General features: G+C 34.7%; 1 protein-coding gene across 1 annotated transcript in view; it reads right to left on the bottom strand.

Moving 5' to 3' along the window:
* rhea (Talin_middle and talin-RS domain-containing protein rhea) overlaps positions 1-12,380 on the bottom strand; it is a 709,058-nt gene that overhangs the window by 362,539 nt on the left and 334,139 nt on the right. Inside the window, exons 19-20 of the mRNA XM_090405775.1 lie at positions 9,780-9,933; positions 1,449-1,550 (exon numbers count right to left, since the gene is read on the bottom strand). Coding sequence (XP_090261901.1) covers positions 1,449-1,550; positions 9,780-9,933 — 256 coding nt within the window. The remainder of the gene's footprint in view (positions 1-1,448; positions 1,551-9,779; positions 9,934-12,380) is intronic.

Here is a 12,380-nt window from a genome sequence, read left to right as displayed (position 1 = left end):
ATCTGAAGAGAAGACTTTCCACCCTCACACATAATGAATGACCTGAGAAAAAAATTGGTATTTTAAAAAATTACAAAAGGAGGAATATAGACAATAAAATAGCAATTTACTAAGAAGCTCCTCGATGCCAGAACCTATCAAATGCCTTGGAAATGTCCAGCACAACAGAACAGGTTTCTCCAAACTTTTCTATTGCTTGTGTTCAGAGATGATTAATATAGGTTAGGATATCTGCTAAATCTGGATTTGCATTAGTGATCATTGATTAGTTGATAGTTCTCCAGATATCAAAGAAGTTGGCTGCTGATGACCTTCTCCTTTACTTTGGACAATGGCGAGGTGGTGAGAGCAATTGGTCAATAGTTGAATGGCAAACATTTTTCACCTTTTTCTGGAATTGGTGTATGCAAGCTTGCCTCATGCTGTAAGGTAGATTACACTGAATATAATATAGTATATACTGGAGATGATAAAAAAAAATGTGTTAGCTCAGAAGCAAATCTCAAGCACAGCTATTGGGATTCCATATTCTATCAGTATTGGAGGCCTTTTAAGTAGCCAGGTTGTTCAAAATTTGTCTGATATCTTTCTATCAGAGGTCTACAGGAGATATGGGATGCAATATTCCAAGTAAAGAAGGGGGGGGGGGGGGTAATTTGTCTTCATCACTTATTTAGGAGTTTGATGAGAAGAATGATGACAGGTAGTTAAACTAGTTAAACAAAGTTTGACTTAGGTTGTTTTTAATGATGGTTTTACAAGTATTGCAGGCTTCAGCACAGGCTATCAATGAGACTAGGATGTTTGTTCCAAGCCACCCCTAATAAGCTGTTTTCTTGTCTTGGACTGTTTTGGCACACTTTTTTTTTTTTTTTTTTTTTTTTTTTTTTTTTTTTTTTTTTATAGAAAATTATGGTTGGATATAGGGTGAGAATTTTGAACACAGTCAGGAATGAAAACCTCCATTTCAATATGGATAATTTTTGTAACCTGATCACAAGAAATACCTACATTTGAAGAATGAAAGCTGAAGAATGACATCATTAATACAAAATCACAGAATGACAATTAACTGCCATTCTGTGATCTTGTACTGACAATGCCTATGATGTTCAGACAAAAATTCTACATTAATAAAGTTTTTCACGTGAGTTTTCATTCCATTTTTATAATCATTTTCTTCACAAAAGATGAAACTTGGATCAGTTTGTGATCTGAATTACCAAGAGGAGCAGTTACTTCAACATTGTACCTGGAAGGCAATTTGGTTAAGAAAAAAATCTGGAGTGTTGGGTATGTGAAGAGGATTGCAGGGGGATCCTAGTTGGGAGATGAATGATTTATTTTCATTAGTTACAGGAAATATCTCTGCCTCTATGTTTAATAATATCAAGAATGTATTGCATATTAATGATTTAAAAATTCAGAGAATCTTAATTAACTTTTACCTGAATTTCCTTATCAATAGCATCCTCTTCTCCAATAGTTCGTAATACTGCATGACTTGCTTCTCCAACTCGACTAGCAGCATTCAAAAGGTTCTGTCGTGGCTATAAAAGAATAATTGTGATACCAAGATGAATAAGCTGCCAAAACAAATTTTATGAAATAATCCATAAAAAATCTCAGTTGTATATTTCAAGCACATTAGATATTCTAGTTTGCTTTTAATCACTATTAATTCAATAAAAGGTTGGATTGTATTATTAGAAATTACATATAAGGATGGGGTGCTTAAGGGTCAAAGCCGTATAACTGAGAGGAGACCTCCACATGGCCGTTAAAGGAATGCGGAGAACCGACCAGGGCTTCTGACTTAAAATCCAATCCTCACCTTCTCGTGGTGCACCCTGTTGGGTATCTACTTGGATACTGAACGGATGAGGATGAGCTGGCAATTTGAGATTTAGCCGACCAAATTGTATTCTTATTGGTTAAACCAAAATATAGAATGAAGGTACAACATGACAAAATTTCATGCCGGCTGGAGCGTCACCTGGTTAAACAAGGCCCCCGTTGTTTTTGCCAGGGAACCAGGGCAAACAGCAAAAAGTCAGCTACTGGAACAAATCTGAAAATAAACCCCAACTCAACATCACCAGAGTTAAAGATCGGTACTATCAATGTAAGAAGCCTGAATGGCAAAGAAATGGAGCTAGCTGAGGAATTAGATAAGTACCAGATCAACATAATAGGAGTGACTGAAACAAAAAAGACCAAAACTGGTGAGATCGTTCTGAGCAATAAATACAAAATGTTATATTCAGGCGATTACAATCAAGGAAAAGAAGGAGTAGCCATAGCATTCAACACAAAATATGAGGCTAATCTTCTTGAATGGCAGTCAGTCTCAAGTAGAGTAATGTGGGCAAATATGAGAATGGGGAACAGGACAATGAGACTTATTTGTGCCTATGGTCCCACAGAAGGTTCTACTAAGGTAGAAGTGGAGGAATTTTTTGAGGCATTAGAAAAAGCAACTGACACAATGAAAAAGGAAAGGTTGGTCTTGTTGGGGATCTAAATAGCAGAGTAGGAAATGATTGTGAGACATACAAAAATATTTTGGGAAAATTTGGTGAGAAGAGCAAAGCTAATAATAATGGCAAATATCTGTTGGATTTCTGCTCAGGACATGGACTGGTTATTACTAACACCATGTTCTAACATAAAAATGTGCACAAATTCACATGGAGAGAAGAGGCTAGGAATAAGATAAGTCTCATTGACTATGTTATTGTTGATAGTGATGTTTTCTCCCTGTGCAGGACACCAGAGTGTACAGAGGATTTGAAATTGGAAGTGATCACTATTTAGTCTTGAGCAGGATAAAGTTGAATTTCATATTGAAAAGAATGACAAGAAGAGGCTAGGAATAAGATAAGTCTCATTGACTATGTTATTGTTGATAGTGATGTTTTCTCCCTGTGCAGGACACCAGAGTGTACAGAGGATTTGAAATTGGAAGTGATCACTATTTAGTCTTGAGCAGGATAAAGTTGAATTTCATATTGAAAAGAATGACATGTAAGAAAGTTTTAAAGCGAATAAAAGTTGAGCAGCTCTCAGATGTGAACTGTAGACTAAAATACACAAAGATTATTGAAGAAAAAATGAAAGAGTTTGAGAACAGGAATCAAACCTTGGAGATTCAGTGGCAAACTCTGAAGAAAACATTGACTGATTCTGCCAGAGAGGCATGTGGTGAGGTTGTCTGTAAGGATAAAAAAATCAGAACTCCCTGGTGGACACAGGAAGTTAAAGAGGCAGTGAGGGGAAAAGAAGAAAGCATACCAAAAGTTCCTGTCAAATAAGTCAGCTTGTGCTCTTAGAGAATATAGAGACAAATGCAAGAATGCTAAACACTGTGTAAAACTAGCTAAACAAAAGTCATGGGAGGACTTTGGCAAGAATATAGAAAATAAATATCAAGAAGGTGGCAAAATATTCTGGAGGTTGTTGAAGAAGCTTACGAATGGAGGAAAGAGTGCTGTAAAAGGAGTCAGAGATGATAAAGGTGACATGAAAACGGGAGAAAAAGATATCCTTGAAGTATGGAGTAATTACTTTGAAAAACTGCTAAATGAAACAAGCAGTGATGACAGCACAGTGGTAAAAAACACTGACCAGGCATGCAGTAAGGAATACATATCCATACTTGAAGTAGAAAAAGCCATCAATGGCTTGAAATGTGGAAAGGCAGCAGGAGTAGATGATAATCGACCAGAAATGCTGAAGTATGGTGGTATATGAGTCTTACAGTGGCTGCACTGCATAGTTCAGAAAGCCTGGACAGAGGGACGAATTCCCGATGATTGGAGACGAGCTCTCATAGTACCCATATATAAAAACGGAAATAAAACTGCTTGTGAGAATTACAGAGGTATTTCCCTACTGAGTGTTCCTGGCAAGATCTATGCAAGTATACTTGAGAAACGGTTGAGAAGAATTATGGAAGAAAAGCTTGGTTAAGAACAAGCTGGATTCAGGCCAAATAGAGGCTGTCAAGATCAGATCTTCACTTTATGGCAAATAGTCGAGAAAGCATGGGAATATAACAGAGATCTGTATTTAAGTTTTGCTGATCTGGAAAAGGCATATGACAAGGTGCCAAGAGAGAAGCTATTTGATACGCTGCAGTTATATGGTGTCAATGGGGCATTATATCAAGCAATACTTAGTCTTTATTTGAGTTGTAAGTCAGCAGTTAGAATTGAAGGAAGTACAGGAAGATGGTTTAATGTTAAATCTGGTGTGAGACAAGGATGTACATTATCCCCTCTGTTATTCATTATCTATATGGATCACATTATGAAAGAAAGTGGTATTAAACATGATATCAAAATTGGAGATGTTAATGTCAGCTCTTTGCTTTATGCGGATGATGTTATACTTCTAAATAAATCCGCTACAAGTCTGCAAGATTCTCTGACTAAATTGAATAGCTGTTGTAATAGATATGGTATGAAGGTCAGCAATAAAAAGACAAAGACAATGAAAATAGGCAGAATCATTGAAAATGTCAACTGTGTTGTGAAAGGAGAACCTGTGGAACAAGTAAAACATTTCAGCTATTTAGGCACAATTTTTACTGAAGATGGTAAATTAAATATAGAAATAGACAACAGAATCAGCAAAGCTGGTATGGTGGGAAGTCAACTGAATAAATTCATATGGAATAAGAGAGAAATTAGTCGGAACACTAAATTAGCTGTATACAAGACAGTGTTCAAACCAGTTTTAACTTATGGATCTGGGAGCTGGGTCAGAAGTAAAACACTTGACCAAAGACTAGAGACCACAGATATGAGATTTCTGAGAAAGATTATAGGCATGAACAGATGGCATCAATGGCAATATCATATTAAAAACGATGATATTAGGAAAGAACTTGACATTGTCAGCACCCAGGAATGCGTTAGCCGAGCTAATCTCAGGTGGTATGGTCACTTAAACAGAATGGGCGAGGAAAGATTAGCAAAAAAGTGTTCTCTGCCAGGTTGGCAGCAAAACGACCCAGAGGAAGACCAAGATATAGGTGGATTGATACGGTACAAAGTGCCTTAGACGATAGAAATATAAGATCTGATAATGTTGGAGTCTTGACAAGCAACAGACTGATTTGGAGGAAAATTGTAGATAGGAAATTAATAATGATGTAATTTTTTACATGTAGTACTATCATATCCTGTACACCCCTTGAGGGTACATGGCAGGGATTTGATGATGATGATGATGATGACATATAAGTACATTTTTAGTGGTAATAATAATGTCCTAAATCAATTACATTATGTCCACAAACATTACTTTATGTGAGCTGGTTGGTTGGTTTGGGTTTTAATTAGTAAATGGCAACTAAAGCCAAACTGCACCATGTCTAATCTAAACTTTTTAGAGAAATATGAATGTCAAGCACATTAAAAAAATGTAACAGTTTAACATATAATAAACAATACTTATATGCTCATTTTTCATTGCTTGTTTAATTGACCATCTTTTGGGAGGGCAGAGAAAGCGAGAGAGAGAGAGAGAGAGAGAGAGAGACTAAAGTACAGTAAAACAATATTTAAAAGGTGACATATATAATGCATCATGTGTTTACAACTCAAGTCTCTGTCACAACAACTAAAATATAAGAACTAATAATTCTTATAATAATAATAATGATGATGATTATAGAATATGAAAAAAATTGAAATTTTAGTGGTAGACCTTACGATAATAACAGAAACAGTATTCATTTAGGAAATAATATCTTTTAATGACTACAGAGAAATCTTCAGTCAAGGTTCTCAAACATTTTCATTACATGAGTAGCTAAAGAGAATAAAACAACAATTATAAAATAAGTGCATTTTTAGATTTACGAGATGTTGCAAAAGCAAGAACAACTTGACTGTTAGACTCCAAAGCAAAAAAAAAAAAAAAAGTAAATAAGCTATAATAATAATAATAAAAAGATTAGTTAACTTGAAGCTGAGAGTATTAATTAATCAATTTCCCAAAACTTCAGACAGCCACTGCTATTTCAATTTGGTTGCTGAATAAGAACTTCACAGATGATGTCTTTATATAATCATTCCTTTTAAAAAAAAAAAAAAAAACACATGACTTTGATGTAACACATTATTATTCTTGCTTTCTATATATGTTTTAAACTATTATTCATATTTTTTTTATTCAAGTGGGTACCAATAGTCTTATTTCGAAAAATATTCTTCTTTGAAGCGTGCATGTTCTGGGATAGATTTCATGAGAGAAATATTTATAAGGAATAAGAATTATAACCGAGTTTCATTTTCTAGTAATAATTTTCAATAACTTACCTTATTAGTGCGTTTTTATTTTTATATGTAAATCCCATCCACAAAACGGAGTAAACTATACTAGCATTGGTACTATAGATAGGCTGAGGATTAAATAATGTAGAAACACGTTCCAGAGACCAAACATGGAAATTTTTCAGGACATTACTTTAGGAGCACTACTTCAAATGCTTGAATAGGACAGTAACTTCCCAACCTATGCAGATTCATACATATACACAGTTGCTGTAATCAGACAGACTAACAATGTCTTCTATCAAATGCCACTTCGAACATAATAGATGACTTTACTAGTAAACTGATGTACAGCTTATAACACTGTTTGGAGAGCAAGTTCTGTCTTGTTAGTGAACTTACATAATACTTACTGACAACAAAATATAAACCCTAAAAATGTCTGAGAACCATAAAAGTGGTGAGAATAAACACATGTATTCACAGTGGCAAGAAGAAGCATCATAACTAAAGTCGACATTATTAAATAACACAAAAAAGGTAATAAGTTCATAGACATTGCGCAAGCTTACTAAATGACTGAATCAACTATTACAAATTTTATAAACGATAAAGTTTGCATTATGCAGCACATGAAAAGTTCACCAATGCAATACACAATCATATTTCAGAAAATAAGCATATTAATAGAAAAGGAAAAATTACTGGTGGATTTCAGTCATGCAATAATGAATGCCAATAAGTCTTATGCTCATGAGAAAACCCAAGATGTTATTGCACACTATAAAATCATTTACAAAGGGGGGGGGGGATAATAAGAAAGAGAAGGAGAGACAGCTGTGGTAGTGTGGACAGTAAATATGCATTAGCATAGACCACTTATATATAATACATTACATATTCATGACAATTAAATATGTTTTTATATTCAAACACTTGATAGCACACTGATTAAATGAGTAAATGATTAAATGAGTAAATTTTCATTTCTCAAAGTTCTTTTAATTATCCTTTGAAACAAACATATTAATCAAAAATTTATCGAATTTAACTACCATTTAACTTATGCAGAAACTTTGAGAACAAATTAACTACCTAAGTTGAGGACTTAGTGTATTTCATTATAAAAATCATATGTTAGATTTTTAAAGAGCTAATACTGAAAATGAAAAGAGTGATCTGGTCTTATTAGAACAGTTATGGCATGCAACAGCCACAGAATAAATTGTTATTATAGGTGTGACATGTTTATGATAAGTAAAAATGTTACTGATTCAAATTATTTTATAAAGATAAAATTTGACCCCTCTTGTTCAAAACCTGAATATTGTCTAAGGTAAGCTCATGCAAACATTCTTTTTTACATATGAAAATTTTATAAGACAGGATTATCTAGCTTACGCTGTCTTTACGGAGATTTGGATTTATTCACAATTGTACCAGGTTTGATGACAAACTTACCCGCTTAGAACGTCTACAAGTTGACAAATTAACAGCTGTGAGAGACATTTTCTCACCATTTGTAGAAAATTGTAAATTATGCTACTTTATGGGACAGAATGTAACAACAGACAAAACGTTACCTGGTTTAGAGGCAAATGTGGGTTTAGACAACAAAGCCCACTAAATATGGAATAAAAATTTTTGCTATGGTCAATTCGAAAGTATTTTGCACAGGAAATCTTGAAATATATGCAGGTAAACAGCCCGAAGGACCTTACTTGATTAGTAATAAACCAGTAGATATAATCAAGAGACTTGCAGAACCCATTTACTCTTCAGGATATAATGTTACAGGCCAATAATTGGTTCACTGATATAAATCTTATCGCCGACTTGAAAAAGAAGTAATGTTCATATGTAGGTATTGTTCATAAGAATAAATCCCAACTACCACCTGAATTAGTGTCTCCTAAAAAGAGGTCCAAAAAATCCAACATATTTGTTTTTGGTGCAGATTATACACTTGTATCTCATATACCAAAAAAAGGAAAAAACGTAGTAATTTTAGTTTCAAGTATGCACTTTGATAACACCGTGAATTTAGATTGCCAAAAGCCTAATATAATAGAATATTACAATCAAACTAAGTCAGGAGTTGACACTGTGGACCAAATGATTGGTACATATAATGTAGCCAGATGTAGTACATATAATGCAGCCAAATGATTGGTACATATAATGTAGAATATTGCAGGAATAAATGCTGAGACTATTCATATACTGAACAACAATATGAAAATATGGTGCAAATATTTATTAGAAATCTCATAACGAAGTTAGTGTCAGAACAAATAAAAAAACATTCAGAAATCTCTACAGGTGTGCATAAGCCTTTACACCTGAAACTTCATCAATTTCAGACACAATTTGAAGGAAATTCTAATGACATATATACTACTCTCTCAACAAACAGAAAAAGAAAAAGATGTTTTATGTGCTATGCATCCAAAACGATTCGCTTATCAAAATATTTTTGCAAGTGTTGTAAAAAGTATTTATGCCTTGGGCATAGCAATATTGTTTGTGATGACTGTTATGACCATTTTGTAAATCCAGCTATTGAAGATTCTGATTAATTAATATTAAATGCATTTGTTTAGTCTTCCATTATCCATGTTTGCATTATTTTGTAACAAAAATTGTTATTCTTTATATTTCTTTGTTCAATAATTTCTAGACTGTAACTGAAAATAAATAAACCATCATGTATTATATTTGCAATTTTTTTTTTAAGTTTTATCACATTTCAACACATACTAGTAATGAATGTATCTCTCAGATACACATGGCCTAAGTTGCAATTTTTTCGACTGCAAACTACGAAGGGTTAAGAAAACAAGAGAGAGGAAAGGTTAGCAGAACAGATGTTTTAATGTAAAGGACAAGGGAAAAACTCGGAGGAAAATCACGCTCTACACAGACTGCATATAGAGAGCAAAAGTTTTTACTCACAAGCAATACCTTGTGAGTAAAAACTGAAACACAACATCTGACAATAATGGAAGCCTAACCATAAAGTTTGACAGAAAGCTAGTAATAATTAATACTCAAATGTATTGGCTTATCAAGTAATTCTATATGCCAAAATGAAATGGAAGGAACAAAGATAATCAAGGGATTAAAGTGGGTTTCTGCTGTTACAATATTCCCTACATTTAGCAGTAATATTATTCACTAAATGTAAAAACTAAATTAAGAATAAACAATGAGAGATGCTGTGTTGTTTACAAATAGATATTAAACCATACACAGACAATGATAGGCTCCTTCAGAATATTAATGTTAGTTTTATAGGACTTCAAAATATTATGGTGGAATAAGAAACATACTGACTTTACAAGTTGATATAAGTTAATTATGAGAATGTGACCTCTTCTGAACTGCAGTACATATCAAACAACATGGGGTATATGTCTCCTAACAACCAGGCTGTAATCAAGGAAAGGAAGAAAGACATGGCACAAAGCAATAATTAGGTGTAATAATGCTCACCTCTTTAGTTTCTGGTTCTGCAGCTTTCAATAAATCATAAAAAGCAACACAGAGATTACGAGCAGCATCCAACAGCTTCCCTCCTTGGTCATCATCATCCATTAATGCTGCAATCATCTTCACATCTTTTGACATCTCTGACAGATTTGTTGTTCTGAAGAAAATTTCAAGAAACAGTAAAAGACACAGAATATTACAATTTTTTGGATCATACATGTATTTATGTGGCAGATGAATTTCAATACCCAGTGTGAGACCACCCTGTTTGTTAGAGGCTAGAAGTGGCTTGAAAACAAGTTCAACTTGTTTCTAGAGCAATCTTTCTAGATTCTAACCCTTAGCCTTTTCACAGTACTAATGTTCACAGGTAAAGATTATAACCTTTCCAATCATCACTTGATTAAAAAAGAGATAAGAATTCGAGAAGAATATTCTAAGCTTCTCCTCTCTCCTAGTAACTTTCTTTTCACACTTCAAATTAGGCAAACTACTTGATAAAAACATACAAATACCAAACTTAAATATAAAGCTATACAGAGATCACTTTTATATATAACTGGTAATTAATTTACGGAATTAACAACGCATATAAAGTAAATTAATTAAAGATAACTTTAACGAATCACTTCTATATTTCGACAATGTCACATTGTCATCTTCAGGAACATAAAGATATGGTATGTGCACTAAAGGAACTAACAAAGCAAATGAGGAAGAAATTAAGACACTAATTTTGTTCCTAAAGTCCTAATGGTGCCCTCTTGCGGGCTAATTTGGTAGTCTTGGCCGTTGGGCTGAAGTTCTCATAATGAAAGTCTCCCAAATTTGGGGCAGTTTCATGCACCCAAATTTGTTGAGGTTAGGAACGTTTTTTAGAGCTGCTGAAGATTCTTTGAATAATCTTTCGTATTTAAACTTGCTGTGATGGATTATTTTTGTCTTCTTCCAACGAATTTTATGGTGGGTATCTAAGGCATGGTCTGCCAGCCCAGAGCGGCTGTACTGGTGAAACCGGATGTAGTCTTGGTGTTCTGAAATCCTGATATTTGTTGTTCTGCCTGTTTGGCCAAAGTAGGACAATTTGCAGCTGCAAGGGACCTGGTATACACCAGGTAGGTCTAGGGGAAGTGGTTGGTCTTTGGTAGAGCGGATAAGGGATGCCAACTTTTTATATGGTCTGTAACAGGAAGTAAGGTCATATTTCTTGAGGATATTAGTTCTACAAACAGATAGAGGGGACAGCCATGGGTTCACCACTTTCCCCACCCTTGGCCAATTTCTTTATGGAGACATTTGAAGAAAAAGCCTTAAACTCCGCCCCACAAAAACCCACTATTTGGCTTCGTTATGTGGATGATGTGTTTGCTATTTGGCCACATGGCTCAGACTCACTCCACTCCTTCCTAACACACTTAAACAACCAACATCCCAGAGTCCAGTTCACCTTAGAAAAAGAGGAAAACAACACCCTCCCCTTCCTAGACACTTTAATCACCCGCCAGCTTGATGGATCTTTGGTTTTCTCTGTTTACAGAAAACCCACCCACACTGGCAGATACATTCACCAGCAAGCCCACCACCCTCCCTCACAACAATATGGGGTGATAAAAACACTATATAACAGGGCAAAATTAATCTGCTCAGATGACAAGGCCCTGACTATGGAACTAAACCACATCCTCAACACTTTCTTAGCCAATGGCTATAACCCCAAAAAAATCCAAAAAATACTAAAACCTGAAAACCACAACCCCCTTTCCCCCCCCTCAACAATAAAGACTACACCAAGTCTATCACTATCCCCTACATCCAGGGCACCTCTGAAAAAATAACTAATATCCTCAAGAAATATGACCTTACTTCCTGTTACAGACCATATAAAAAGTTGGCATCCCTTATCCGCTCTACCAAAGACCAACCACTTCCCCTAGACCTACCTGGTGTATACCAGGTCCCTTGCAGCTGCAAATTGTCCTACTTTGGCCAAACAGGCAGAACAACAAATATCAGGATTTCAGAACACCAAGACTACATCCGGTTTCACCAGTACAGCCGCTCTGGGCTGGCAGACCATGCCTTAGATACCCACCATAAAATTCGTTGGAAGAAGACAAAAATAATCCATCACAGCAAGTTTAAATACGAAAGATTATTCAAAGAATCTTCAGCAGCTCTAAAAAACGTTCCTAACCTCAACAAATTTGGGTGCATGAAACTGCCCCAAATTTGGGAGACTTTCATTATGAGAACTTCAGCCCAACGGCCAAGACTACCAAATTAGCCCGCAAGAGGGCACCATTAGGACTTTAGGAACAAAATTAGTGTCTTAATTTCTTCCTCATTTGCTTTGTTAGTTCCTTTAGTGCACATACCATATCTTTATGTTCCTGAAGATGACAATGTGACATTGTCGAAATATAGAAGTGATTCATTAAAGTTATCTTTAATTAATTTACTTTATATGCGTTGTTAATTCCGTAAATTAATTACCAGTTATGTCTAACCAACGTATAAGTCTTACCACTAGAAAAGAGATCACTTTTCTTAGTTCACACCTCAAATTCTACATGTATTCAAATTATATACCAAAATGAATTTCAT

This window comes from Typopeltis vanoorti, chromosome 15, assembly GCF_054136105.1.
Source record: "Typopeltis vanoorti isolate ZY-2024b chromosome 15, IOZ_Tvanoo_1.0, whole genome shotgun sequence".
In the NCBI taxonomy this organism is placed as follows: Eukaryota; Metazoa; Arthropoda; class Arachnida; order Uropygi; family Thelyphonidae; genus Typopeltis; species Typopeltis vanoorti.
The sequence above is the reverse complement of the archived record's forward strand: the minus strand, read 5'-3'. Positions and strand labels throughout refer to the sequence as shown.